The sequence below is a fragment of the Delphinus delphis genome, chromosome 1 (assembly GCF_949987515.2).
Source record: "Delphinus delphis chromosome 1, mDelDel1.2, whole genome shotgun sequence".
NCBI lineage: Eukaryota > Metazoa > Chordata > Mammalia > Artiodactyla > Delphinidae > Delphinus > Delphinus delphis.
The window spans coordinates 108,202,750-108,229,229 of record NC_082683.1 but is presented as its reverse complement, the minus strand read 5'-3'; the positions used below and the strand labels follow the sequence as shown (position 1 = coordinate 108,229,229).

The window sequence follows — 26,480 nt, the reverse complement described above, 5'->3', positions numbered from 1 at the left end:
GGCCCTTACTGCTCTTGCTCAGATTACTGAGCTCACTAATAATCTTTAGGCTATTACTGGGGTCAGAGAATTAGGGTCTCCGTTTTCTCCTGTATCACAACTCCTCCCGTGCCTCACAGCGACGTTCTGTCTTTTTGGAAGAAGGAGCAGGGAGCCACGGTCTCAGCCTAGGGAGCAGCCCCCGGTCCGGGCTCCGCGCTGCCTCCTAGTGGTCACCTCTGTGGCCTTGGCTTCCCTCGGTCCAGCTCCCCAGCCCCAGATCTTACACCCACCCCATTCTTCACCTCCTCCCAGTCCCCTCCCCTTCCTCCCGGCAGCATCCCCTTCCTCTCCTTCCCCCAGCCGCCCCGGCTCTGGTGAAGGGGCACCGCTCCGTCTGCATCCAGAAGTCCGGGGCTGGGCTGAGAAGCGGTGCAACTTTTACAAGGCAGCCTCCCTCCCAGCCGTGACACCCCCCGATTCCACGCATCTCTTCTTCCTCCTCACCTCCTCGTCCGGGACGTTGCCGGCTGTGTTTTCACCGAGCCCGCCAGTTTGGTCCTGTTTCCTTCTCTAGTTAAGACTCCCTGTCACTGACGGTTACTTTTTGACCTTTTCACATATGCATATTTTGGGGGCCTTTAACCCCCCCCCTCGCGGAGAAATGGAGGCAGCAAAATGGCGGACCCGGAAGTGAATACGGCGAATATAATTTCTGGCGGAGGAATCTATGAAGAAAAAATGATTAGAAAAGCCACATTTGCATTCAAACAGAAGGGTGATGTACCCCAGAGCCTCATTTTCTATTCCCGGAAGGGCTTTGAGGTAAAATAGTGTGTATCCGAGACATTTTAGACGGGACTATTTAGCGAGGCGGAGTATTATCGATTACGTGTCTTATAGTTCCGGCAGGGGACGGACCCGATGGTTTGTTTTGGCGCCAAGAGCCCCGCAAACCGCTGAGAAATCGGATTTTGCATCGGTCCTGCTCTCTCTTGCTTGTTTTTAGGGGGCTTAGGGTTGATGAGAAAACCCTATTTCTCTGTCTCAACCTCGGGTGAAGATGTTTGGGACATTGCTGGCTTTGCGCATGAATTGAGCTCTGGTGCCGGACGGCCACATTTCCAGATACAGCCTTAATGTAAGGAGCCCAGAGCCAAGCTGTCAGCGCGAATATTGAAACAACGGAGTCATTTCTTTGTGGGGGGCCTGGAAGAGGATGGAGCATGAGTTTGCAAATCCATTTAAGTACTTTATTTACCAAACAGTTGATTCCCATCTCCACCCGCCGTTCTCCTTGAACTAAAGGACAGCGAGAAGTCGGGAAGGAAGACCTTCAAAAATAAGTAAAAATAGAGGACATATCACTGCTCCACTCTTTATTCGATTTTGGCTTTTGTCGTTGATGGTGGGCCTTTCAAAGTCTACGGGGAAGATTTACATGATACCTCCTCTGGATTTCTTTTTTTGTAATTTATTTTATTGAAGTATATAGTTGATTTACAATGTTGTGTTAATTTCTGCTGTACAGCAAAGTGATTCAATTGTACATATATTCTTTTTTATATTCTTTTCTATTCTGGTTTATCACAGGATATTGAATATAGTTTCCTGTGCTATACAGTAGGACCTTGTTGTTTATCCATTCTATATATAATAGCTTACATCTGCTAATCCCAAACTACTAATCCACCCCTTTTCTGAATTTCTCTAGATCCTGTTCATGTACTTTAAAGGATTTACGGCATACTGCCCAAATTGGTATTTGCAGCTTCCCTTTTTGAAGGTCAAAATCATTGTCTCATTCTTGTTTACAACCTCTCTGTTGTCCGACTCTGTCTCATATAGTAGGCACCCATAAACTACTTGTAAATTAGTCCAAATAGTTTTTTTTTTTTAATGAGGTGAGTTATAAGTAAGCAGATAATGTATTTGGGTTAATTCGTTTATTTTGTTAGGCACCCAGGCTGAGATAATGCAGTGCAGATTTAATGCCATAGGTGCCTTCTGAGGCATCTGGAATTGTTACCTCAGATACTGGTAGTCAGTGGGCAAGCACAAGAATGGTTGGTTACAGCTTTCTCCCAAAATACTTTAAATAATTTCAAGCTGATTTCACCCTTGTTATCTATCTGTTCAACTTGAAATTCATCATTTTAATGTATAAAGGCTACTCAAACCCTTCCGCAAAGTTGAATATTAGATAAAATATATAAGCTGAACTTGGAAGCAAGGCTAATTTTTGAGATCTATACTGCTTCCTTGTGAAGAGAGAAAACTAGAATCCAGTCCTGGGATTGAATGTCTTTATTAAAGAAGTGATTAAATGGCAGCACAAATCAGCAGCAATAATTTCAGAAGGAGTGGAGACAAGGTGTAGGGTCAGAGTTGATTGTTCATTTCATGGTATCAAGGTAGCTGAAGAACTGTGCCGGAGGCCCATTTGATCATTATTCTACATTGCAAATGCAGGAGGGCAAAACTAAAATACTAAGGACCAAACCCTAGGCCTTTTAGAAACTGAATAATACCCTACAAATTATCATAATAGTCAGCAGGATTGCATCTTAAGATTTGAAATCCCAGTGGTTTTCCTCAGCTAGAGTTTTCAGCCGACAGGAGCAAAACTGTAAAGTAAGCTTGAAGAAGGAAAACCCTTTTGAGAGAGCATATCTATTTCTGAAATGATTCAGTGCTTTCCCCTATTGTCATCTCTCATGATGTATTATTTCCTCTTGTTTTAAAACTTTATCCCCAATTTCTCTGAGAAAAAGTGTATTACAGGAAGGAGCAGGACCACCTTAGCCTTTTAGAAATCCTACAGTTGTAGAGCAGATAATCTCAAACTGAAACTTACAGGGTTTTCATCAACACTTGAAGAAATATTTGTGTTTACTGGCCTGGAGCAAGAAATTAGGAAGGTTTGAGCAATCTCTGAAGCTGATTAAAATGAAGTAAAAAAATCAGTCCTCCATTTTGCACTCCATACTACTCTCTGGTGCCCTCATCAGGCCTGTTTTCTGGAATTAATATATGGGGGGGAGGAAAGGAATCCCTGTGACCCAATACTCCATTGCTTGAACCCTTTACTTTGTGGCTTGAGGGTTTTTGAGAGAAACTGATAAGAAAGAAAGATAGATAAATAAAATAAATAAATAAATAAATCACAACTCTGGCAGATTCATCAGCACCACCTCAACACAATAGAGGGGAGAGAGCAAGACTGATAGGGTAAAAGGGTGGAAAGGAGGGGCTTGAAAGGGCAGGAAAGGAGGGCAAGGTGGTGGGAGAGAGGTCTTGGGCTTAGAGCAAGTCCAATTCGAAGGAGTGGATGCTGGCAATGGGAGCTCTCCAAAAGTTGAAGGTGCTGTACTCGAGGAGGGCATCGCCTTCAGGGTTTTTCTCCTGCTCTGCTCCGGTTGCTTGCCCCGTTGTTTTGCCAACGCTGCTGTCCTTGTTCTTGTAGGTGGATGTATCTGACAGACCCAGGCCTTCCAGCTCCGACAGATCCAGTTCTGGAATGGGCATCCTCCAGAAAAGAAAGGAGCTGTACTGGCTACTCACAGGGTCCCTCATAACTTCCTAGAAAGAAACCACTTATCAGTCTTCATGGTATTGCCACCTCTTTGCGGCCCATGGCCTTTCCTTACTGAGAAACTTTACATCCCCATTTGCCTCTGTACATAATCCAGGTTCCCTAGGACAAGCTTCAGGAATCTTCCTCTATTACCATTTTCTACCATTTCCTAACTCCTCCCCATCTTGGAATGACTTATTTACTGCCTACTGCTTGGGTCTGGTTTTCAAGGCCTTCCAGAATCTGGCCCCATTCTTCCTAGCAGTAGTATGTTCTCTGCTACAGCTATGCTTATTCCTGTCTTAACTCTCTCCACTCTCCACCTTAAAATACTATCCAAGTTTCAAGACTCCATTCAAGTCCCTAGAGGAATCTTTCCCCTGAATTCTTATTATATTTCATATTCTTGATTTCTTCCTGCCTTTCGTTTAATAGGTCATGGTACCTCTGAAAAGGGTTTCCATGATTTTTCTACTTTCTATTTTCCTCCCTGCTTTCTAAACCCTACTGTAAACTCACCTCTTCCTGGAGGACATCCTTAAACTTAACTCAGCTCCATCTACCCTATTTCTTCCAGTATCTCCCACAATGCCTGTAGAGTTTCACCTGACTATATCAGTTTGGGGTTACAGACCACTGTTATACGTCTTGTATGGGGATAATCTTATCTCCTTCAAGGAACTAAGAGTTTCCCCAAGGGTAAAAACCAGTCTACTTTGTACCTTCTTCACAAGTGCTGGGCTTTAAACACAAAAGACACTCAAGGCTGCTGACTAATTTTCCCTTAGTATTTAATACAATGAATACCTTGCCACTCCCATTTAAAACCCCACAGATAAACCTTAACAGCCTATTTCTCTCTAGCCTACCTCCCCTTCAGAACAAAATGCAGGTGCTAAAAGAATTTTTCTATGCCATAACAGGATTGCTTCTCTGACCCAGTGCTAGAATACACCTGATGATAGAGCAAATGGATTAGAAATTTCAGGTAAGGAAAGTAAAATTTAGATTGGAAGGAGAAAGTCTTTTAACAGAACTAGATACTTTTCCATGTTTTAATGAGTACTTCTCTCACCTTTCCTGCCCGTTCCACCCACACCCTGAACTTAGACTATTATATCTCCCTGCAGCCCCCACCCTGCTGCTTACTAACCAAGGGAAGGGGCAAGAAGCATTAGTTGAAGTGTTCCCAAAGGAGCAGAAAGAACATTCCACTGCCTCCAAAAATAGAACCCCCATTTCACAAGGCCTTCCTCCAACAGAGTCCATTGGCTCTCACCAGGCCTTGAGACTCCTAAATAGTGGCCTTAAGTAGGTTCCACAATGCCCCCATATAATGTGGCAGAAAAAGTAGGCCTTAATCTAGAATACAGTTATGTGTGAGTGTAGGGGCTTTAGGAATGGTAAGTGGGTAGACCAGGATGTTTTTAATGTTAGAGTTACTCTTTTTCTTCTTAGGTTCAAGCTCCAAAATAAACCCTGGGAGCTGAGCATTACTCAGCAGACAAGCTGCTTAAAAGGAGGGTAATTCGAGGACTGTAAAAGCGTGGGGGAGCATGTTGAAAAGGTGAGGTCATCATCCTATGATATTCAGCCCTGATCATCTCCACAGTAATTTGCAGAGGCATGTGCACAGAAAGCTACAAAAAATGTTGTTCCTATCAACCAGCCAACCCTGGCTTAGTCTGGGACTGTAGAGATTGTAAGAAGCAAACCTTAGGCGTCAGCAGCCTTATTGACTTCTTCCCATGGGGATTTTTTTAAACTAACAGTACTAGTTGTTTGCCAATCTAGCTGGCTTCTTTTGTATCCCTTCCCTTACCAGTCCCCTCCAGAGTGAGCTTAGTATAATGCTGGGCACATAATAGGCTCTTTAAAAAATAGAATCATAGGGGGGAAAAAAGCATAGAATTTTAAAACTAGAAAACACCTTAGAGATTATCCAGTCAGTTTGGATAGGGTCTCATAATTTCCAGTCTTGATTCTTTTTTGATGTGTTATACATAGATAGTTGCCTGCAGCTTTTTATAATCCTATACCAGTATTCTCAAAACTTGCAAGAATTCTTAGTTCCTGAAGAACAGGTATTCAGTGGGTTAAGTGTGATTCTGATATGAATGGTGAAAATGCAAAGGCAGAAGAGAGGAAGATAGGATCTGAGAAAGGGAAAAAGCTCTTTGACAAACTGACTCCTTTTCTTCAACCAGTATATGTATAAAAACTGTCCTGACAATTCTGAATGTCTGGCAGAGCTTCTCTTGCAATTAAAAAAGGTAAAGGAAATTGTACAAAATATTAACTTAAAAGGTCCAAAATCTCTAGCCATGCCATTGATTCAGAGACGTGTACAGAGTACCAAATGCATTTCGGAAAGGCACTCAATCAAGTATATACAGCATTTAAAATCAAGTCAAGAACATTGACTGCACCGAAAATTGACGCTAAAATACCCGAACATTTTAAATTTAATATAGTATGGATTTAATTCCCAAATACCCAAAATTTGCACAGGGTCCCATTTCAGCTTGCTTTCTCTTCCCCAAATATTTTCTACCCATAGCTCATCTATCTTTATATCTCTCATTTACTTATCTTAAAGGGCTTGGACAGTGCCTTGTACCACAATATATGCTCAATAAATGCTTCCCACTATCCTTCATTTTAAATTATTCAGGTATTTTAGGCAAAGGTAATTTCTAAATATCACTGTCTAGTCTTAGAGATACACAATTAGCAAATACATAGCATAAAGTGGCTCTCTCTGAGCCACACAGACACGCCCAGATACCCTTTGTCCAGATCCTCAGTGGGACTCTAGGGCCTACCCAACAGGGCCTTGCTGTGTCATGCTGCCACTGTAGAGGGGAGGACAAGGGATGGTGGTGGAGGGGAATGGAACCTCTCTGGCATCTCATTATGTGTCTCATTCTGCTGCAAATAAGCATTCCTTTTCCAGAATCTGCCCCCATACCTAGCTCTTGTGGACTGTACTGGATTTCAATATGGGATCAGGCAGTTCTCCAACACAGAAGCCCCTACCTTCCTACCTCAAACTGCCTCTTTCTTTGGAGAATAGGTTTGGGAATGGGAGGAGACTGTTAAAAGAAAGATCAGGATTAATCTCAATATTATCTCAATATTATCGCGTATCTCTCCCTCCAAACTCCTTCCTATGGAGACAAATAAGTTTGGGGTGAGGGTAGACACATCAATGGAACACAACAGAAAACATTTGAAGATACAGGGAAGTAGAGGCTAGAGTGGTACAGTAGGACTAGAGATTCATCAAAAAGCTGGGAGAACAAATTGACAGCTTGAAAAGGAAGATGTAGATTACTAAACTGAAGATAATAAAATTAACAATTTTATTATCTTCAGGACAATGTTATAGGCAAACTGACAACTGAAATGAGATAAATGCTGAGAAATAACTACATGTAAATTGTTAGAAATTAATATCTGTGTAAAGGATTATAAGGCATGGATGGAGATCTTAGCAAAGATGTAAAACTGTGAATAACTGCCTATTGTTCACAGCGCCGCCTTCGCTCCTCTTGAACTGTCCCCCAACCCCATCCTCATTTGGGGTCTTCAACCTAACTAGAAGCACCGACTATCTTTTCAGCCCCTTGCCGCCGCCCCACCACCCCCGCCCCGGTTTCGTTTACCTGTTATCAGTGAATTACTAGCGTGTTCCAAAGATGGAGGGAGTACTTCGAGGGCTCCGATGTCTGCTCTGGGCTGGAGAACAAGAAAGCTGTTGGGGCTTTGACGGCTTTGTCTTCTCACTCCCTCTCTGTTCAGTGACTGAGTCAGTCTGCTCAGTCTCCCCCTGCAATGCAGCCCCTCCTAAGAATGGCGGAAGGACTCCCCGCCCCCTCCCGGCCTGACTCGGCTAATTCAAAAGATAGGTTCCAGAACACTTGAGGGAGGGAGACAGGACTAAAGCATCTCCGTAGGCTTATTGGTCTGATTCCCGAGCTCTTCCAGCTCCCCCGTGCAGACTGAGGGTGTAATGAATGAGTAGTTAATTGTCCTCTAATTTTAGGTTTATGGATTAAAAGTCTTGACTCTAGACAACGTGGAGGAGTGTCCCTTTATTCCCCAATTTAAGGATTTCAGGTCACCCGAACTGTTTTTGAGAATCACAAAAATTCTCCCTCGGTACCTCCCGATTTGCCTTCCCACCCTCACAATGGGTAAATAAACCTAGCCCTATTGCATTTGCGGTAGGGCACAGGGACATCGGGGATGCGTGTGCTTCTGCCAATCTCTGAACTCGGTTGGGGCCGAAGGATTTGGGGGCTCTGCTTCCTTTCGCCCCGCAACGCCTGACGCGCAAACAGAACGCACGATTCTGGAGGGTCCAGCTTGCGTGCCAGGCCTTCCTCGAGGGTCCGCTTTCCCGGGTTTTCCCGGCAGGGGCGGCGGCCCTCGGGGGCTTCCGAGGCCCCTCCCACGTCCCTCCGTCCTGCAGCGCCACCTCAGTCCAGAGGGGAGCTGTGCGCCCGGCTCCCAGCCGGACGGGTTTCGTAATCGCGTCGCGGCCGTTTCCGCCCTCAGCCAGCCGCACCTCTGCTGCTCCGCCCTCGGCTCCCCCACCGCGCCGAGGAGCGAGCCCGGGAACCCCACGCCGGCGGGCACCGAGCGGGAGCCCCCCACCAGCTGGCGCCGGACGCCTGGATGCCGGAGCAGAGCAGGTGAGGCCTCGGACTCGGTCCCTCGGCCCGTGCGCCCCGCCTGCCCAGTCAGGCGGAGACGCACCGGATGCTGGGGGTGGGGGAGGAGGGCGTCCAAGGCTGTCGAGATGCTGGGTCGGTGGCAAAAGGGGTGCGCCGGGTGAGGAGCCGTCCCTGTCCGTGCTCCGGCGGTGTGCAGGTGAGGCCAATGAAGAGCAGAAGGGAAGACGGGTCTGGAGTGTTGGGGGGAGACGGGAGGTGGGAAAAAGGTCTCTTTTGAGACTCGCCAACCTCGGTGCTGCCGTGTGCCAGCAAACTGAAGCAGAGCTGGTCCGGGAAGGTCTAAATCTGAGACAAGCAGCCACGCCAGACAGTGACAAAGTCGGAAGGATTCACAGCGAGGCCCAATCCTAGTTCAAACTTGGGAGGAGCAGAGAATTTCTGGGTAGAGTCCGGGGGTGGGCAGAAATGGAGCCTATGTGACTGAACCTATGGGGCAGGGGGAGTTGAGGGCCTAGCCCTGTTTCCTCTTAAGCCTCCACAAGACCTTTCCTGGGGAAGGGCACGGTTGGTGCTGGGGCAAATGCCTGTCACTTGACTGAAAGCTGGGGTCCACCCCCACTTCTCTAGAGCCCCGCAGCAGCCCTCATGTCTGGAGGTCTCCATAGGGGACCAGCTGCAGCCCTGGGCTCATAGCCAGAATTGCCCGCTCCATTTTCTCAATTCTCTTTCTCTTTCTCTCCAGCTGCTTCTTGTGAAGGCTTGTCAGGCAGCGGGGTAGGAGGCCTTGGGGCTGGAGTCAGCGGGACCGGGAAAACCGGTTTGGGGCTAGAACAGGACCAGGGAACTACCTCTGTACATCCTTCCTCCCTGGAACCTTTCTCCCATCCATTCTCCTGCTCACTCCCCAATAGTTTTAAAACTCTTAAGCTCTCCTGTGACCTTGGTGTCTTTTCCAGCTCTGTATTTCACCCTTCCTATTTGGGACTCAGGCCCAAGTCACAGCACTACTTGGCAGTCAGGGTATGGCCTTATACGATCTAATCCTGACCCCTCCTACTGTTTACCCAGCCCTTCCCCTTAATTGTGGAGTTGAAATAGTGGGTAGTGGGTTCAGGTGCCTCTTCTTCCTGGGCTGACCAGTTGAGGACTTCATTTTTCCTCAACCCACTCTTCTCTAGATATTTTAAAGGAGAGTGGCAGCCAATCACTCTTACTTCCTTTTCTGGCCTGTTCCCCTCCCCCCTCACCACCACCACCACGTTCACCCTGCCCAGTCTTCTCCTCACGCTGACCCCACCCCCAGGTTTCAGAGACCCTTATGTCCTGTGTCCTAGGGAATGGAATTTCCTGGTCACTTCTCACCATCATTGGTCATTTCATGCCAAGTCCCACACACACACTTTCCCTCCACCCAGCCCTGGCCAGGTCCGTGGAAAAGGAACAGAAACGTCCTTGTTCCCTCCACTGCCCCTTTCCCTCTCTCCTCCTCCCCCTCTTCTCTCCTTTTCCCTCCCACCATCCACTTCTGTTCACTCAGCTTTGAGCAAGGAGGGTGTTGGGGGAGAGTCCAGTCTCAGTACAGCGTGTCTGGTAGTGTTGGGGGTTTCCTCTGATTCTTCATTGTTTTCTTCATCCCCTCCCACCCCCCCAACCCTTACCACCCAACACCACCACCAGCACGACAAACCCTGTGACTGACTGACTTCCCCACTGACCACAGCTCCCCTCTCTGGACAGCCGTGTTCTGACTTCCGCCCTGTCTCATTACTCCTCCCCTCCAGTGGTGGGAAGGGAAGTAAGAGAAAGCCTGGACTCCCGGGTCCTTCCATCTCTCAGAAGCTGTGTCTCACTGTTTCTGTGATCTCATCTCAAGGCTGAGAAGAAACCCTCTCAGTTCTTAGATCAGTGTAGGGTGCCAGAGCATCAGGGTTCCAATCTCGGAGGGAGGGGAGATTCCTATTCAGGCTAAAGTGTAATGTGCGTGAAACTGCCCTGTTTGGAATCTTTGAGGTTGCTTGTATTATAGCACTAGGGGAATGCAGTGAAAATAGAGGAAACCTATATGTGCCCTACCCTGGCTGGCAGTAATGAAGAGGGGAGGAATTTCTTCCTTGGACACTAATGCTGTTGGAAAGTTCCTCATGTCTGGTTGGCTGATGAAGATTGGGGGTGGAAGTGGTAAGGAGGGAAGAGAGAACAGGTCACAGCATGAGGGGAGGAGGGAGGGAGGGAGGCCCAGGCCCTATGGGGTGTGAGGCAGAGCGGAGTGGCACGACAGGACATGCGAAGAGGGTGGGGAGGCTGGAAAAAGATTCCTCATGGGACAGAAGATACCTGGCACGTGTACCTACAACCTGTGCACAGATGATCTCCACAAGACACACACGTGGACATAGGGTCATGCCACATATGTGCAAACAGAGGTGCACACAGAGGAGTGCATTGACATAGAACACAGATAAAACAGAGTGTAGGCAGCCCTCAGGAAGGATCTCAAGGTCAAGTAATAAAAAAACTGTTAAATGGCTTCTGGGAGGGGTTGGATCTCAGTTGAGGGAAATGAGGAGGAAAAAGGGCAGGGAACAGAGAGGGAAGAAATTCCTCACTGTAGGAAGCCTTAGGTTCCAACATGCTGCAGTTGGTCACCTAGGACCTAGGTAGTCAAGGCCTCTCTTGGTCTTAAAGAAAATCTAGGTGTTCAGGGTAAGGTAAGGAAAAAGGGAGGGTCGGGGTGGAGGCCTTGTTTGTGAGAACAAAAAACCACCATTTCCTCTTCAAAGTCACTTAAATGCCCCTCCCCTTCTGCCTTAAACCCAGGGGGAAGGGAGGTGGAGCTTGTAGCACCCCCAAACTTTGCTCATTTCTGCCAGTATCATTTAGTCCCCTCCCATCCTCTCTTCCTAGCTTCTAGCCCCCTTCCTCTCCCTCCGTCGGTACCAGCAGCTACTGTTCCGTAACCCTTTGGTGCCCTTTTGGTTGTTTGCCTTTCTCTGAGAGTCAGACTTGGAGGTTCTTATGTTTGGAGAAGGTTAGTGTTGGTTGTAGGACTAGGGCCTTTACAGGGGAGCAGGAAGATATGGGCTCATCAGGAGCCTTCTCAAAGAGTGGGGGAGTGGATTTCTCATTAAGGTTTCTCCTCTCTTTACCTTCTGCTCATCCAGGGTTCCAGGTCTGTGGAAGACGTAACCTCGTGCCTGCTTGCCCACCCCACTCTCCGACCTTGCTAGTCTCTCAGGGTCTGAGACACTGACCTTCACCGCTCAGCTTAAGGGCTCCGAGGACTCCACTTTCTCTAGACCTGTCCAGCTGAGTAAACCCAGGGTGTTGTTACACCTGAGGGGAGTGAGGAGTGGGCGGTCAAGGCACCAGAGCAAGAGCCCTCTGGGGCCTCAGGCAGAGGCGTGAAACTGGAACCATCGGGGAACATGAGTGAATTTTGGCACAAACTGGGCTGCTGCGTGGTAGAGAAACCCCAGCCGGTAAGTCTCCCCCACCCCACCCCACCACACAGAAACCAGTTACCGTATACTGGGACATAGATACATCAGTCTAGGATCCACCGTCTAAAAAGCACACTTCTTGCCTTCTTCTCTGTCAGGATAGCTTCTATGGCCTGGCAGGTGTGTACATGGAATAAAGGGGACTGGGTGATGGAGGAAGTGAACAGTCCTGGCTATCACTTCTTTTTCCTGTCCATTTTGAGTTGGACAGGGGTTGTAGGTGGAGCTTAATACCTGTCAGTTTTCCCCATTGTTTCCTCATCAGCCAGAGGTGACTTTGACATGTCCTTTCTTTGTCCAGTGTTCACTCTGCAGGCCACTGCCCTTACCACCCTGCCTGTGTCCTCTCTCTGTTTATGTTGTTCTAACCTTGCCTTTCATACCCTAGTGATTTCCCTATTATAATGCCGTATCCCCTTTCCCACCAGGCCCTTAGCTTTTCCCTTAGTGGTTTGCAACTCTTCCCTTCCTCCACTGTGATGTAACTCCCTGTCTTCTCCAATCAGAAGAAGAAGAGGAGACGGATTGACCGGACCATGATTGGGGAACCAATGAATTTTGTCCACCTGACTCACATTGGCTCTGGGGAGATGGGTGCTGGAGATGGACTTGCCATGGTAACAAGGGAATGGGGAGAGGTTGATATGAGGTTGTGACCTAGAACTGTGCCCTTTTTTGAAAGTTCAAGCTGGGGGCATAACAGAATACTCGATGGGAAGCAAGAAGCTAGGATTCTAGTCCTGGTCACAGGCTGCATAAATCTGAGATCTGGCATTTCAAGTCTCTGTCCTAGGCTCCCTCGTCTTTACAATTAGCAGATTTTTCGTCATTGGATGGAGGATATATATGTCTTAATAGTTACTTGGAGGGCTTTTTCCAAAAACCATAACCCTTCTTTCTATTAACTAAGAACTGCTATCTCAGCGCCACAGTAAGTCATATTGTGGTTGGGAGTGTTGGGACAGGGAAAAGGCTGAGCACCTCTATCCTAAGTAATGTTTAATATGCATTTCTGCTCTCAAAATAAGGGAAATGGGCTTGGAGGTAGTGAAGGAATCTTTTCACCAGTTATGAAACACAGATAAATATGGGAGAGTCCTTTGTGAGAGGATCTTACTAGTACAAGACCCACTTTGTCTCATCCTCATGAAGGTCATTGTGAAGGGAGGCATTGAGACTTACTTCCCTTGGAGGAATAGAGATTAGTTTTAACCTTTTCAGAGTGATTTTATTGTCAAGGAGATGGGGTCAGCCTCTTCCCTGGAGGGCACAGGGGAGCTCTTTTACTGTGCCATAGGAAGATTTAGGAGAGGGTCTCACGTGTGCTTTTTCACAGACAGGTGCAGTTCAGGAGCAGATGAGATCCAAGGGAAACCGAGACAGACCGTGGAGCAATTCTAGGGGCTTGTAGCTCCAATACGACTGGTGAGTGATTAGAGAAACCCATCCAACACCTCCAGCCCCCTGCCTCAGAACCGTGATCCTCTGCGAGAATGGGAAGTGACGGGAGGAAGAAAATTAGAATGGAAGAGTCAAAAAGGTAGGATCCAGAAAGGCAGAGAGAAAGGGATGTGCAGACAGGTAGAAATAGAAAAAAAGAGCACACTGTGGAAATAGTTAAGTGTGAACCAGGTGGTACCCTCTCCCTAAGGTTTTCTTCAAGGCTAATCTTCCTTCTTTTTTTCCTTTAATCAGGTTCCACTGTGTGTCCAGCCTTCACCCTGTCCAGCCCAGAAGAGATGCTGGCCCTACCAGTTTCCCTCCTAGAATCAATAACCCCAGGGCCCCTCTTTTCCCTATCTGTCTAATAGTGCCTCAAATGGCTTGGGGGCTGGACTCCCTCTACTCCCTCTGGCTGTAGCCCCTCCTGGAGATGGGGGTCAAGGCAGCAGGACTGACCAAGTGACTACTGGTTGGCCAGAAGGAGCTCAGCTGAAGCCCTGGACACTATCAGATCTGAGATAGGAGTTTTCTGGGAACTTGGGATGAGTTCCCTTCTCCTGAATGACGGTCTAGGTGCCATATGTTTGTAAACTCTTAACCTGGAACTCCTTAAATGTGGTGGGTAGGTGAGATTACCAAAGCTGAAGCCGGCTTTGCTGAGAAGCTCCCTACCTCCATGCCCTTATCTTTCATCCTGGAATGAACTGAAGCAGACGTCAAGCAGGGTCTGGGAGGGTGACCACTGGCTAGTCTACTTTTTCTCTTTAGATCTCAGACTTGAAACTCAGTCCCTCAGTATCTCTCTGCCGATACCAGGGTCTTTCTCTAGGTAGGCCTCTAACCCTATGTTTCTGTAGCATTGCTGGCTCCTAAGATCTTTCCTTTTTTTTTTTAAATTAATTAAAAATTCAATTTAAGATGAGTTCTCTTAATTACCCCCATCCTGCTACTACCTCTATCCTTAACCCCATCCCTGTCAGGAGCCTTATTGTTTCCCACTGGATAAGAGTTAAGAGGTGGGTCTTAACCTGAAGTCTTGGGGATCTGCCTTCTGCCCACCTCCCTGCTGGCCTAGAGAGCAGGAAGAGGGATCTTGGAGAGAAACCCAGAATGCAGCAAAACTAGGAGTTATGTCTCAGGGTAGACTTACTGATCACTGAGAATGGGAGTGGTGGTGAAATAGATAGGTTGAAAACAATCATCCTTGAGTGATCTTAAGATCTCCGGCATGAGAGCCGGAAGACCTCTAGAGCAAGTTTTCTCAAACTAGGCACTTTTGACATTTTGGGCTGGATAATTCTTGGTAGTGAGGGACTGTCCTGTGCATTATAGGATGTTTAGCAGCATACCTGGCCCACCCTAGTTATAACAACAAAAAATGTCCCCACATATGGCCAAATGTCTCCGAGGGGGCAAAATCACCCCCAGCTGAGAGCCACTTGATATTTTTCTCTCAAATGATTTCCACTTGTTCATCCTAAGGCTGAGTCATGGATGAACTAGGGCCCTGTGTAAAGTAGGCTCAGTAGGGCTGCACATAATCTCCAAACACTTTATTCAGTGTGTTGCTTGTGCTTGCATGGGTTCATGTCTCTGTGATGGACGTGTACTGTGCTTCTCCATCCTTATGCTGTCTGGAGGAGGGGTTCCTGCAGTGTGGAGACATGAACAGGGTATGGGGGTACTGGGGAAGGGAGGGAGTGAAAAACAGTAGAGCCATGGATACCCCAGCTTATCCTCCCCAAATTTTAAGCTCTGTTTCTGTGCCCTAGTCCTAGAACCAGACACAAATAAGACTCAGGGAGTTTTGTCTGAAGACCAGGTCCCACTGCCCACCTGGCTGAAGAGTCTGCTTTAGGTGGGAAAATAATGTAGGAGTCGGGTCTTCGGGCATTTTCAGTTATCTCAGGTGATTTGTTCTGGCCCCTTCCTTGCAGGGTGTTGAGGAGGGCAGAACAGATGAGCTCCTGTCTGCTCTGAGATGAGAAGGCAGGGATCTCATTAGCTCAGTAACAGGAAGGATCCTGTTTGATGGTAGTGGGGGTCAGGAATGTGAGAACTAAGATCCACTCTGCTGACTCCACCATCCATCCAGTTTGCCCCCACCTATAGTGACTGAGGTTCTAATTTCAGTGCATTTCCTGCAGATTTGTTTTTAAGTGTTTAAGCTTGGTTATAGAGATACATTCCCAATGTACCCAATTCCAGTCTAGCTAGTTGCTCTGAAAGTAGCTCATCTTGTTGGCCTAAAGTAGCTGACTAGCCTAAGGGTTATACTAGATCTAAAGGGTTAACAGGATAGGGCAGAAAGATGGGGGAACTCCTGGAATCTCCGGTCACCCTGATCTTGAGCCTTATTGTACTGCCTATTCTTTTTTTTTTTTTTTTTTTTTGGCCACACCACGCAGCACGCAGGATCTTAGTTCCCGGACCAGGGATCGAACCCACGCCCCCTGCAGTGGAAGCAGGAGTCTTAACCACTGGACCGCCAGGGAAGTCCCTCTACTGCCTATTCTTTAGACACAATCTTTTCTTTGGTGCTCTCTCACCTTTAGCTACCTTCTCTAATGTGTATGCTACCATCACTTTAACAATATTTAGAGTGATGGGAATGGGTTTGAGAGTCATAATTTATATTAAAAATTGTTGGACTTTTAAATACATTTTCAAATAAAAAAAGTTTAAGCAAAATAGTCCCAGAGTAATCACTACAGGTGTGTGTTGGGTTAAAGGGTAGACGTGGTTAATGAAGGCAACTCCTAGAAAGTGGCTGTCATGGAATTTTGTGCTGACCTTGCCCTTTCTGAGGAGAGAAGGCCAAGTGTCCTGAAGGCAAGGAGAAGATAACCATCACCTCCCAAGGGCTCAACTCATTGTTCTTCCTGTTCCTTTTTCTTGGCATTCATCTGAGATTTTTCAAGTCTTTAAAGAAGTACTTGTTTAAAAACAACTTTGGAAATGAAGAAGATGAGCAACGTCAACATTTTTATCCTGGGGGATAGTGGAAGGGACCAAGCCAGATGCTGCTAGCTACACAGTTCAGTCTTAAGGTTCAAGAGATTTATGGTCTCCCCACCTTTCTACCTTTGTAGAAAGACACAAGACCAAACAATATATTTTTTTTCTAGTTTTGTTTTTCTGTACTAAAAATATCCAGTGCGTGCTGGGATTGAATGGGGAGGAGAGGTTGAGATGCTGACACCTCCTCTTGTGGATGAAATGGCCGTTACCTCCGATTTCTGTTTATCTGGGTAAGGAAACGAAATAGAGAAAAGGGAAAATATAACCACATCCATATTCTTTTCCCCTCCTTGCCTCATCTCCCTCTCCCCACAAACCCTCATTCCCTTAACACTGCTGCCCACTATTTATGCTTCTTTTTTATATTGAATAATGGTATTAGACACAATAAGGAGAAAGACAAAACCAGAAACTGACAGAATGACCAAGTATACATTTTATTGTCCTTCTCCTTTCCCCAAAGGTCCTGTCATCCTGAGACCTTAAGAATATTTTATCAGGTCGATCAGGAACTTTGGTAGCTCTTTTGGTAAAGTAGAGGACAGTCCTTCCCTGAGAATTCTTAAGTTTCTGGGAATAATCCCAGGAGGACAGTTCTTTGGGTTAGTAGTGGTTAAGATCATCGGCACTAGTGTCAAACAAACCTGGTTTAAATCCTGCTGTGACTCCGCTACTTACTTTGTAAACCCCCTGTTTCTTTATCTGTAAAGTGGGAATAATAATACCATAGTGTTGTTGTGAGGACTGATCCAGGTAGAGTGCACATAAGACCTCAGATATTGGCAGCTGTTACTGTTAAGCTGCGTTAATAAGCTGAAAACTACGAAATTTTCCACATCCATCAACTATCTCCACATCAAGAGTTCTTTATGTATCTACAATCTTAACAGTTTGGTCAATAATCATCTAATGACCTACATGTTGCCTAATAGCCAAACAGCAGTTGCTCAAGAAATGATGGGTGGAATCAATGGCTAACAACAATGTGAATAACCAATGCATTTTATGAATCAAAAACCAAACATAAGCAATAGCTCACGCAGACACACTGGCTGGCTTAGCAACAGGGTTCTGGATATCAGGACTTTTCAGATGCCTTAACAAAGATGCTGGCTCATCACTAAACACTTACTGGTTGCATCTCTGTGAACACTGTAGACAGGCTGTTCCAAATATCCTCCAGCTCAGTCCTGACCCTTTTCCAAAAAGCAAGGGCTGGGTTGGGCCTGAGACTGGGGATGAAGGGGGTGAGTCTGAGTCGGCTGACTAGTAGGGGAAGAGGAGTAGTGGTGGTGGCCCTGGTGGTGGTCTGAGTGGTGCAGCTGGTGTCAGGACAGAGACCTGCATCGAGGGGGCACTCCTCCCGCTCACGGTTGCAGGGGCATTGGTGGTAGGTGCAAGGCCGGTGCTCAGTGTGGGGTTGGCTCAGCGCCCCAACTCGCAGGCGCCCCGAAAGGCCACGCGGTTTCCCGGCCCAGGTCCGGCTCATGGTGCCGGACTTGCAGTGGCAGTGCCACGGGCCCCAGGGCATCGGCACCAGTCGCAGATCCTCGGGAGCTGGCATGGCTGTGGGCGAGGGCAGTGGCCACTGGTTTGGGGTGGACGGTGCTGTTGACCACTGGTTCAGGGTAGTGTCGGAGAGCAGCTGGTCCACATCAGCCTTCCAGGTGGAGGGCCGCTGGCTTGAACTCATCCTGATTTCGGAATCCTGGTCATTCGCTGTAAACCCTGGGCTGGGCCCCCCAGGTGTACTGGAAGTCGTATTGCGAGTCTCCAACTCGGTGTTATTCTTTCTAGCGTAAGTCACAACCCTCTCTTCCAAAGACCCATCCTCCTCCGCCGACAATCGCGACCTGCTACCTGTGGACACCGTGGAGGCCAAGAGCTCGGCAGCGGCCGGGCCTGCCAGGCTGTCGGCCACGGCCACGACGTCATCCTCATCCTCCATGTTACCCTCATCTTCTGGGAAACAACGCTCCGGGTGCTCCGGGCGGTGGTCCGGTAGCTGCGGGTCATAGGCCCCCCGAAGCGGAAACTGTCCCGCGGTCGAAGTCAGGCCTTCGACCCCCGCCGCCCGGGGCCCCAGACTCAGCAGCAGGGCCCAGAGCAGCGCGCCATCAGCGGGGACCATGGGGCTGGGCGGTGTGGGGCTGCGAGGGAGGCCAGTGAGGAAGGCCAGGGCTCCCACCTTCTCTCCCTCCCTTCGGCTCTCGACCCACCGGGTCGTTAGAACCTAGGCCCGCGGGGGAGGGGAGGGGGGCTCTGACGCGCGCGCCACGCCCCTCCCCCAGGCCCTCTCCCCGCGGGTCAGCTCCGGCAGGCCCAGGGGCTCAGCTGAAAATCCCAGGGAAACTCTGCAGCAAGAACTCCTGTGCCAGAACGGACAGACGGATTGTGATGTAAGCGGTTGGGGAAAGAGTAGTTCACTTACTCGGCGCGGCGCTTGAATCTCTCATCGCAGTTTATTAATCGCTACAGATCTGAATTTACGAAAGAGGACAAAATACAGGTTTTGAAAATGCCCCTCCCCAGGCTCACAGGCAGCAGACGTGCCTACTGAAGGAAAGGGAAACAGAATGGCTCTTCAACATTTAGGGCACTGACTCCTGGCTCCCAGCAGGAGCCCTGCCCTCCCCATCCACCCCGTCACCTTCACAGACTGCTAGAATACCCCAGGTGGAAAGGATCTCGGACTCAAAGAGAGGAGGTTATTTGCGCAAGGTTCTACAGCTAAAGCAGCACAGCTTTGCACTTTCCTATATAAAATGCCACAACATGCACCCCTCCAGCTGAAATGAAAGTCACCCAGCACATGAGGCTCTGGACCTCAGAGCCCTGCTTTGAAGTCAGGGTCATGGAAGGAACGACATCCCATTGAGATGTTTAGATCCAGTGGTACTGGGATTGAGGATGAGATGATTTACAAAACAGCTCAGATGTTTCAGGGTTTAGGGTGTAAGCAGATCAATATCTTTGCTTGGTTCTTAAGCTCATTATTCCAGTCCTATGCTAGGTCCCTCCTGAGCCATGGAGATCCTGGTCCAGCCTAGGAGAAAGAGAGGGAAAAAAAGTGGTACAGGAGCAGACTGGGTTTTACTCAGGGGTTTAGGGAGAGAAGCCAGGTGAACTGGAAGAGGTAGATTAGATGCTTGGGTCGGTCATCATGTAGGATCCTTTGCTCTCTAGCAACACTCCCCCACTGGATATTCTCTCCTATCACTGCCAACATATCCCTTCTTAATTTCTAGGGCTGGTCTGAATTTCCTCTAAATTCTGTGCTGTGATTACTCCTTTATTCCTTGATGCACTTATAGGATTAATTTTTTTCATTTGTTCTTGTTGGATACAGTAGTGTCCTGCATGTATGGAGTCTTCCCAGATACACTGAAGCCTCTGAAAGCAGAGCCTCTGTCTTTTAGTTCCTTTGTTCCAACAAGGCATTAAGAAAGTGGGAGTTGGCTCTTACACATCCCATCCCAAACTTTTATCCTTAAGCCAGGACTCACCGTCTGACGGCTTCTGGGATGTGGACCTGATCCATGGAGATGAGTTGGGCCAGCTCTCCAAGGCTGTTCAGAAAACGGATCTTCCGTGTGAACTTGGAACTAAAAAGAGAGGATCAACCAAGTGTGTTTTATACGGGGAAGTGGGCTCCTGGAGATCCTTACAAAGGGAAACATAATAAGTAGAGAGTGGTTAAGGCTAGAAAGAGTCAGGGTGGGACAAGAAGTTCTTAATCTTGATTGTGAAAATGGGGAGAGTGGAAACGGGGTCTTTGTCCCCCAAGCTAGTACCTGATGAAGGGCTGAAGCAGTGCCAGGAATGCCTTCACATACCATGTAGCATGGACAACCACCAGGGCAGTCAGGTTTTTCCGGAGCCTGAAGAAGAACATGAGACCATTCAACTCTCCTTCCACCTTCATGCCTGAAGATCAGGTGGAGCTACCTTCTGTACTTTAACTTCCTTCTCTAATTTCTAGATTTCTCTGACAGTTGGGTGGAATCCCCATTCCTTTAACTGCAATCTCAGCCCCATCCATCTTGCTTAGCCTCTTCATTTTTAGGAAACTCTCCTCTTGGAATACCTTAGCCTGGCCTTCTCTACCCCACTTCTTTCCTGTGCTCTACACTCCCATAATTCCTTTTGTACATTCCTCCATCCCTCCATGACCAGGTGAAGACCAGTGAGGAGAAAAAAAAAAAAAAAGGAACAAGAAGAGAAAAGTGAGCAAATGGAAGACGGAGGGAAGAAAAGGGATATCAAGGAAAAAAGGCATAAGGGTCAGGGATGAAGGCAGACAAGAGAAGAAGACAATGGAAATGTGAAAAGTGAAATAAACGGCAAGACTATGAGAAAAGGAAGGGCTGCCTTCCATGTGCCAGGCAATGCGCCATGTTGATTTATTTGATTCAAATACTCAGTGGCAAAGGTATTATCATTGACATTTTACAGAGAAGGAAACTGAGTCCCAGAAAGTTAAGTGACTTGTCCACAGTCATAAAGGTAGTAAATGATAAAGGCAAGATTTGAAACTAGATTTCCATGACTCCAAGAGAGGACAGAAGATAGGAGAGGCTTGGAAAAGGGTATAGAGGGACAAAGAAAAGTGGAAGGGGGAGTTCCCTGGTGGCCAAGTGGTTAGGATTCCGGACTTTCACTGACAGGGCCCAGGTTCAATCCCTGGTCGGGGAACTGAGATCCTGCAAGCCACATGGCGCGGTCAAAAAAAAAGTGGAAGAGATTGAATGGAAGAAAGAATGGAAAGATGGAAAAGAAAAAGATAAGATAGAGCGTGGTAGCCCTCTTGTCCTAGAGGCTCACCGCCGATCCAGGGTGCGGTAACACCGGCGTATCCAGCTCAGAGGTGGAACTTGGGCCCTACTTGTGCCTCCACTCAGGTAAACAAGCAGATAATTTTCAGCTATCAGCAGCTCCAGAGTACCCACCATATACCTGGGGAGATGAAACTGTCAGGGAAGGTATGCGTTTGGGGTTGTGGGGAGAGAGAGGCACATTACTGTAGACTCTACAATCAGTTACTGATCAGAGAAGGGGTTCTCTGGAGCACTTTAAGCCTTCCATCTCACCTAAACAAGTGTTCCATGACATAGGTGTAGTCGGGGATGCTGCTTCTGGGTAGATAACAGGAAGCAAAGAGGATGACAACACTGAGGCCATCACCATGGTAGCCTGAGGAGGAGAAGGGGAAAACTCATTCAGTCATTGATGGACAGTACATGTGTTTAGGTTGAGAGACTCTGAGGGTCTCTAGAAGTTGCAGGAAGGATTCTGAACCCGTGACTGAATTTCCAGCTTCGGCATTTTACTTAAGAAGTCACAGCTCTTACCCCTCCATTACCTCCATGAGATAGGACTTTCTTATAGGGCTCAATGACGGTCATGTCCACTCGCTGCTCCCGCTGTCCTGTTCGGAACACCCTCCAGCGATGACCATCTTCTCCAGCCACATCCCACATACAATCCTGGCCCAGCCTTTCAGCTGCCTCACTGGCCCCCAGGCCCTCTGCCTGGGGCAGCTCATCTAAAAAAGAGGGATGGGGAAGGATCAACAAGGCAGAATACATACCTCTACTATCTTGTAAGTTCCTCAGATTCTTAGAGTTTATTACCTCAACATCTAATTCCTCATTTTTTACCCATGACTCTAGCCCTAGTTTGTCCAATCAACCCAACCCCTTGCTGGTTTCTTTCCTGTGACTCATTATCTTCACTTTTTCACTAGACAATGGCCTGGAGGTAACCTTACACTATGGTAGGTTGATGGCCCTTGCCATTTTTCCAGATTCTTTCTGCCCATGCTTTTCCTTCCTTGGGTGAGCTCATTTATTCCCATGTATCCAATTACTGCCAGTAAGGCGATGATTCCTTTCTAACCCAGACTTCTCTCCTACCACCAGACCCATATCCCTAAATGCCTAGAGTGGACATCACTATTTTGTGTTTCTCTGTCATCTCCAAGTCACCAGACTCCAAGTGCAACTCAAACTCATTCTCTTCCTCCTCTCTCTCATATTCTTTCTTGATGAATGACACCATCCATCTAGTTGCCTGAGAGAGAAAACCCTTTGTCATCCAAGACTCTTTCTTCTCTACCAGCCGTCAAGCCAACAGGACCCCAGATCCTCCTCCATCTATCTCCATTATATCCTCCTTTCATCGTTCTTCCCACTATTAGTGTCCCGGTGCAGGTTCTGAGCCTTTCTCATCTGGCCTTAGTACTAGCCTCCTAACTCATCTCCCTGCCTCTTGTCTGTTTTCCTCCATTCTACCCTTTACACCACTGCTAGAGCAAGCTTTCTTTTCTTCTCTCCCTTTTTCACTCAAATGGCAATATACATAAAATACAATATACTATACTCACTAATTTCGCATGATCTTTCCATAGCAATAAAAAGAACTGCTTCATCTTAAAAAATAGTGCCTAGTATTTAGTATTCCATGGTATGGATGTACTGTAATATTGTAGAACTAACATCCTATTTATGGACCTTTAGGTTGTTTTCAATCTTTTGAAAGCCATCAAATCTGATCATGTTAGTCCCTTGATTAAAACCATTCAAGGGACTCCCCATTGCCTACAGGATGAAATCTAAACTCAGTGTGGCAGCAAGGACCTCCATGATTTGACCCTTGCCTACTTAACACAGTCTTTTGTCATTCTCTCTTTGCCTCCCAGCCACAGAATATATATTATATTCTGTGATATAATAATATATATTTTGGTTTTGTTCCTGGCTTCTAAAACAGCTCCTGATGATAAAGGTAAAAGAGGTATCTTTTCCTATTCATAACAAGCCCCTTTCCAACCACAGAAGTTTATGTTAACGAGGTGACTTTGGAAAACTTCTGTGGATGAGTGGCTGGTTGCCAGGCCAACCAACCACATGATTAGAGGTTTGGAACTTTTACCCTCTGACCTCTGAGGAGGGGAGAGAGACTGAAGGTTGTGCTAAATCACTAATGGTCAGTGATTTAATCAATCATACCTACATATGAAGCCTCCGTAAAAAAACCCTAACTGAAGGGGTTCTGAGAGGTTCTGGGTTGGTGAACACATGGAGGTGCTGGGAGGGTGGTGCACCCACGGAGCTCCACACCCCCTTTCACATAACTTATCCTATGTATTTCTTCCTTCTGGCTGTTCCTGATCTGTATCCTCTCCTAATAAACTTGTAATCTAGTAAGTAAACTGTTTTCCCAAGTTCTGTGAGCTGTTTTAGCAAATTATCAAACCTGAGGAGGAGGTGGCAGGCACCTCTGATTTATCACCTGTCAGTCAGATGCACAGGTGACAACCTGGACGTGTGATTGGTGTCTGAAGTCTGGGGCAGTCTTGTGGGAGAGCCCTTAACCTGTGGTGTCTGTGCTAACTCCAGTTAAGTGTCGTGACTGAATTGTAGGACACCCAATTTGTGTCTGGAGAGTTGGAGAACTGGTTGGTGTGGGGAAAACCCATACTTTTGGTGTCAAAAGTGCTGTGAGTAGAGAAGAAACAAAGTTTTCCTTAATACCTAAATATTCATACTTAATACTCTGAATTCCCCACCATGCCATGCTATTGCCCAATTTGCTTCTTCCACCTAGAATGCCTCTCCAACTACCTGATAAGCTCAGAATGGCATCCTCTGTGAAGTCTTTCTTAACACCTCTCAGGTGGAACTGACCTTTGCCTTCTCCCTGCTTACACTGTACCCTATACACATGTAGATCATAACATTTAACTGCACTTATTTGTATATATGTTTACTTCATACTAAACAGAGAATTCCCTGAGGGTAGGGATTATCTTATTCATCTTTATAACTCAGTTCTAGCTCAATGATAGCAATATTAACAGTTATTCAATAAAACTTCCCTCAATAAATGAAGTACCCCCTTCTCCCCCTATACTGACTACTCTCACATTGGACCAATAAGCTCTACCTTTCCATTCTGAGGAAATTTTGCTGGTCTTCCCTCTTGGTCCCCACCTTATTAGTTCTAACTTCAGTCCCATTAAATCCATCCTGAGCTTTTTTAACACTGGCCTCTACTTCTACCAGCTCAGTCTTCAGCTTTCTTTCCCACCTTCCCGTTCAAATTCATGTCCACTGTCCAGCTGCTCTGAGTCTGAAGGTGTCTCCAACTCTTCCACCTCCAGGTCAGAACTGCCATCAGGAGAGGAAGGTACAGAGTGGGTGGGAGAGGCTCCGTTATCTCCAGGTCCCTCAGTCAGATTCAGTAGCAACTCTTGGGCACAAAGACGCTTACGCATGGGGCGCTGGCCACACAGGGCTAAAGTGCTGAGAGTTCCTGGGGTTGGAGGAGGGGAAAAAAAAGAAGAGAAAGATGGGTTTGTGTTGGTGGGGGATGTTACAATTCCTGTCTATGTAAGTGATAATATGGGGTGAATTCTAAAGAAGGACTAACACGGGACATTTGGGAAGTAGAACCACAAGGGACAGGGTGGCATAACCCTTCCCTGGACTAGAATCAGGGAGGCCTGGGTTCTAATTTACCTACCTGCCTGTGAGTCTCTTTCAGGATTATGAGGATCTCCAGAAGGGTCAGCCTCTTCAGGAAGCAATCTAGAGGGGAAAAGATGAAAAGGGGGAAGAAATATAGGCTAAAGGCATTAAGCTGGTATCAACTTATCAATTCCGTGTCCCCGCCATGATATCACCTCTTCTTTCTTTTCCCCACCTCTTTCCTTCAAGTCCCAATTTACCATCACTGCCCTCCATTTGTGACCAGCCCTCCCTTTTTCCAGCCTCACTCACACTTCCTCACCTAGGGAATTCTTCATCCTGCCAGTCTTCCTTCAGCTCCAGTTCCCCAAGTCTCAAGGATGCTCCTAGTACTGCTGTTTCTGCATTCTCCCTGACCCTATAGTCTCCCAGAAAAAAAGATTATTATGAGACAAACTAGGCAGTGTCTTAAGGGAACTGGAATGAAGAGCAGTAATGAAGGTACAGAGCAGAGGGCAGGCCTTAAAAAGAAGTCAGATCTCTGGTCTCCTAGATGTTTCTACCACCTTCACCACTTGTTAGAAAGCCATCACCCCTACTGTTGGGTTTAGGAGCAGAGGAGGCATGGAAGGTAAAGCTAATTATTTTTACCTGTTGGCAGTTGCTCCACCTGCACAGTAGGGGTGAGAGGTTTTTCACATTACAATTGGCTGGAGCCCGACAGACCTGCCCAGCTGTCACTGGGCAAAGTTGGGGAAGATGTCACCTAGTCAGGCCTGCCTTTCCTCCACCACACTAGGGAGTGGTGAGGGGAAACCACGGCGGAGGGGTAGGGGAAGAAAGTAAGGAGGAAGAGAGATTTGCTGGGAAAGAGAACCTGGACCTTAACTTAGTTCTGGGTCAGCTTTCCTGAGGGCCATTCTGGAGGGTGGGTATTAGAAACTGGAAAACGGGGCAGATTTATCAAAAACAAAACATAGAAACTTCCTTTAAAAAAAAAAAAAGCAATAGGGAATTATCCTGGACTCCCTCGTTCCCTAATTCCCATACCTTACTGATATTTCCTGCCTAAAGCCACCTCCATCCCTTCTCTGCAAATTAATTCTCTTACAGTCTTATCTCCTCTAGGAACCCGAGATTTGACTTGGAAAGAGCTGGATGGTGGGAAAGTCCCTTAAGACTAGTCACTCCTTGCTTCCAATCAAGTTAGCCAGCGTCTTCCTTACCCGAGATCCAATGTCTTTTCTCCTGCCTCTTGTATAGTTCCCATCTTCAGAAGTCTTCCTGTCGCCTTTAAACACTTGGAGTTGTCGGGGAGCCGGATGTCTCAGCTCCCCAAACACTTCTGTATCCCCTTTTTCTCTGTCTCAGCTGTTGTTGCTCTTGCCTCCAAGGAGGAGGGAAGGGTGGAAGGGAGGTAAGTAACCTCACCTTCAAACAGGTTTGGCCACCTCCCTTCCGAAGAAGCAGGTTTGCACAAAAGAGAAACCATGCCTATTGGGGCGGGTTCTGGGGAGGAGACTACGTATTCTAAAGTGGCTAGTCTTGGGTGAGTCAGAGAAGGCAATTTTCTAGACTCTTTAAAACCTTCTGGAAGCTGCTTTAAAAAAAAAAAGAGGTAATGGTAGAAACCATTTTAGTTTTAAGACTATCGTGGGCCTACTCTTCAAGCATAAGCAGAATCAAGGACACAGAAGTATGTTATAAAGAGGGTTCTGGAAGAAACAAATTAAAGGAAAGGCTGAGGATGAGGGGAGACATAAGACTGTTGCTCCTTATTCCCAAAAAGAGTCAACAGAAGGAAGAC

At 47.2% G+C, this 26,480-nt stretch overlaps 5 protein-coding genes and 1 long non-coding RNA gene across 12 annotated transcripts in view; 2 read left to right on the top strand and 4 right to left on the bottom strand.

Annotated features, from left to right (window-relative positions):
* GABPB2 (GA binding protein transcription factor subunit beta 2) overlaps positions 1–1,624 on the bottom strand; it is a 28,058-nt gene extending 26,434 nt beyond the window's left edge. For all 3 annotated transcript variants that reach the window (XM_060029582.1, XM_060029577.1, XM_060029583.1), the window contains exon 1: positions 487–1,624. The gene's annotated coding sequence lies outside the window, so the exon portion shown is untranslated. The remainder of the gene's footprint in view (positions 1–486) is intronic.
* Positions 1,625–1,654: 30 nt separating this feature from the next.
* Positions 1,655–8,019, bottom strand: MLLT11 (MLLT11 transcription factor 7 cofactor). 2 transcript variants are annotated; one of them, XM_060029590.1, is made up of 3 exons: positions 7,910–8,019; positions 7,225–7,297; positions 1,655–3,561 (listed from the first exon to the last, which is right to left on the bottom strand). In XM_060029590.1, the coding sequence occupies exon 3, from the start codon at positions 3,553–3,555 to the stop codon at positions 3,283–3,285; it is 273 nt and encodes a 90-aa protein (XP_059885573.1). In that variant the 5' UTR covers positions 3,556–3,561; positions 7,225–7,297; positions 7,910–8,019; the 3' UTR covers positions 1,655–3,282. The 2 variants fall into 2 exon arrangements, with proteins under 2 accessions (XP_059885573.1, XP_059885572.1); XM_060029589.1 differs by lacking the exon at positions 7,910–8,019 and having other exon boundaries at positions 7,225–7,429.
* LOC132436779 (uncharacterized) lies at positions 3,454–5,571 on the top strand. Its single transcript, XR_009521885.1, has 3 exons — positions 3,454–3,591; positions 4,480–4,544; positions 5,015–5,571. It is a non-coding gene; the product is annotated as an uncharacterized lncRNA (long non-coding RNA).
* A 100-nt stretch (positions 8,020–8,119) lies between the features above and the next one.
* Positions 8,120–16,056, top strand: CDC42SE1 (CDC42 small effector 1). Of its 2 annotated transcripts, none has more exons than XM_060029603.1 (5): positions 8,120–8,256; positions 11,400–11,717; positions 12,245–12,355; positions 13,075–13,163; positions 13,434–16,056. In XM_060029603.1, exons 2-4 carry the CDS (start codon positions 11,664–11,666, stop codon positions 13,147–13,149), a joined length of 240 nt encoding a protein of 79 aa, XP_059885586.1. In that variant the 5' UTR covers positions 8,120–8,256; positions 11,400–11,663; the 3' UTR covers positions 13,150–13,163; positions 13,434–16,056. The 2 variants fall into 2 exon arrangements, with proteins under 2 accessions (XP_059885586.1, XP_059885596.1); XM_060029613.1 differs by lacking the exon at positions 8,120–8,256 and adding an exon at positions 8,325–8,434.
* Positions 16,057–16,183: 127 nt separating this feature from the next.
* Positions 16,184–18,346, bottom strand: C1H1orf56 (chromosome 1 C1orf56 homolog). The gene is given in 4 exon segments (XM_060029588.2): positions 16,184–16,428; positions 17,335–18,152; positions 18,155–18,246; positions 18,248–18,346. Coding segments are annotated over 4 exon segments (1,017 nt in total). The 5' UTR covers positions 18,334–18,346; the 3' UTR covers positions 16,184–16,407.
* Positions 18,347–18,606: 260 nt separating this feature from the next.
* On the bottom strand, positions 18,607–26,476 carry BNIPL (BCL2 interacting protein like). Of its 3 annotated transcripts, XM_060029585.1 has the most exons (10): positions 25,900–26,476; positions 24,996–25,091; positions 24,729–24,793; positions 24,294–24,518; positions 21,565–21,747; positions 21,293–21,395; positions 21,027–21,158; positions 19,997–20,083; positions 19,709–19,807; positions 18,607–19,248 (listed from the first exon to the last, which is right to left on the bottom strand). In XM_060029585.1, the coding sequence occupies exons 1-10, from the start codon at positions 25,941–25,943 to the stop codon at positions 19,212–19,214; spliced, it is 1,071 nt and encodes a 356-aa protein (XP_059885568.1). In that variant the 5' UTR covers positions 25,944–26,476; the 3' UTR covers positions 18,607–19,211. The 3 variants fall into 3 exon arrangements, with proteins under 3 accessions (XP_059885568.1, XP_059885570.1, XP_059885569.1); XM_060029587.1 differs by lacking the exon at positions 21,027–21,158 and having other exon boundaries at positions 19,111–19,248; XM_060029586.1 differs by lacking the exon at positions 24,996–25,091 and having other exon boundaries at positions 19,111–19,248.
* Positions 26,477–26,480: the final 4 nt, after the last annotated feature.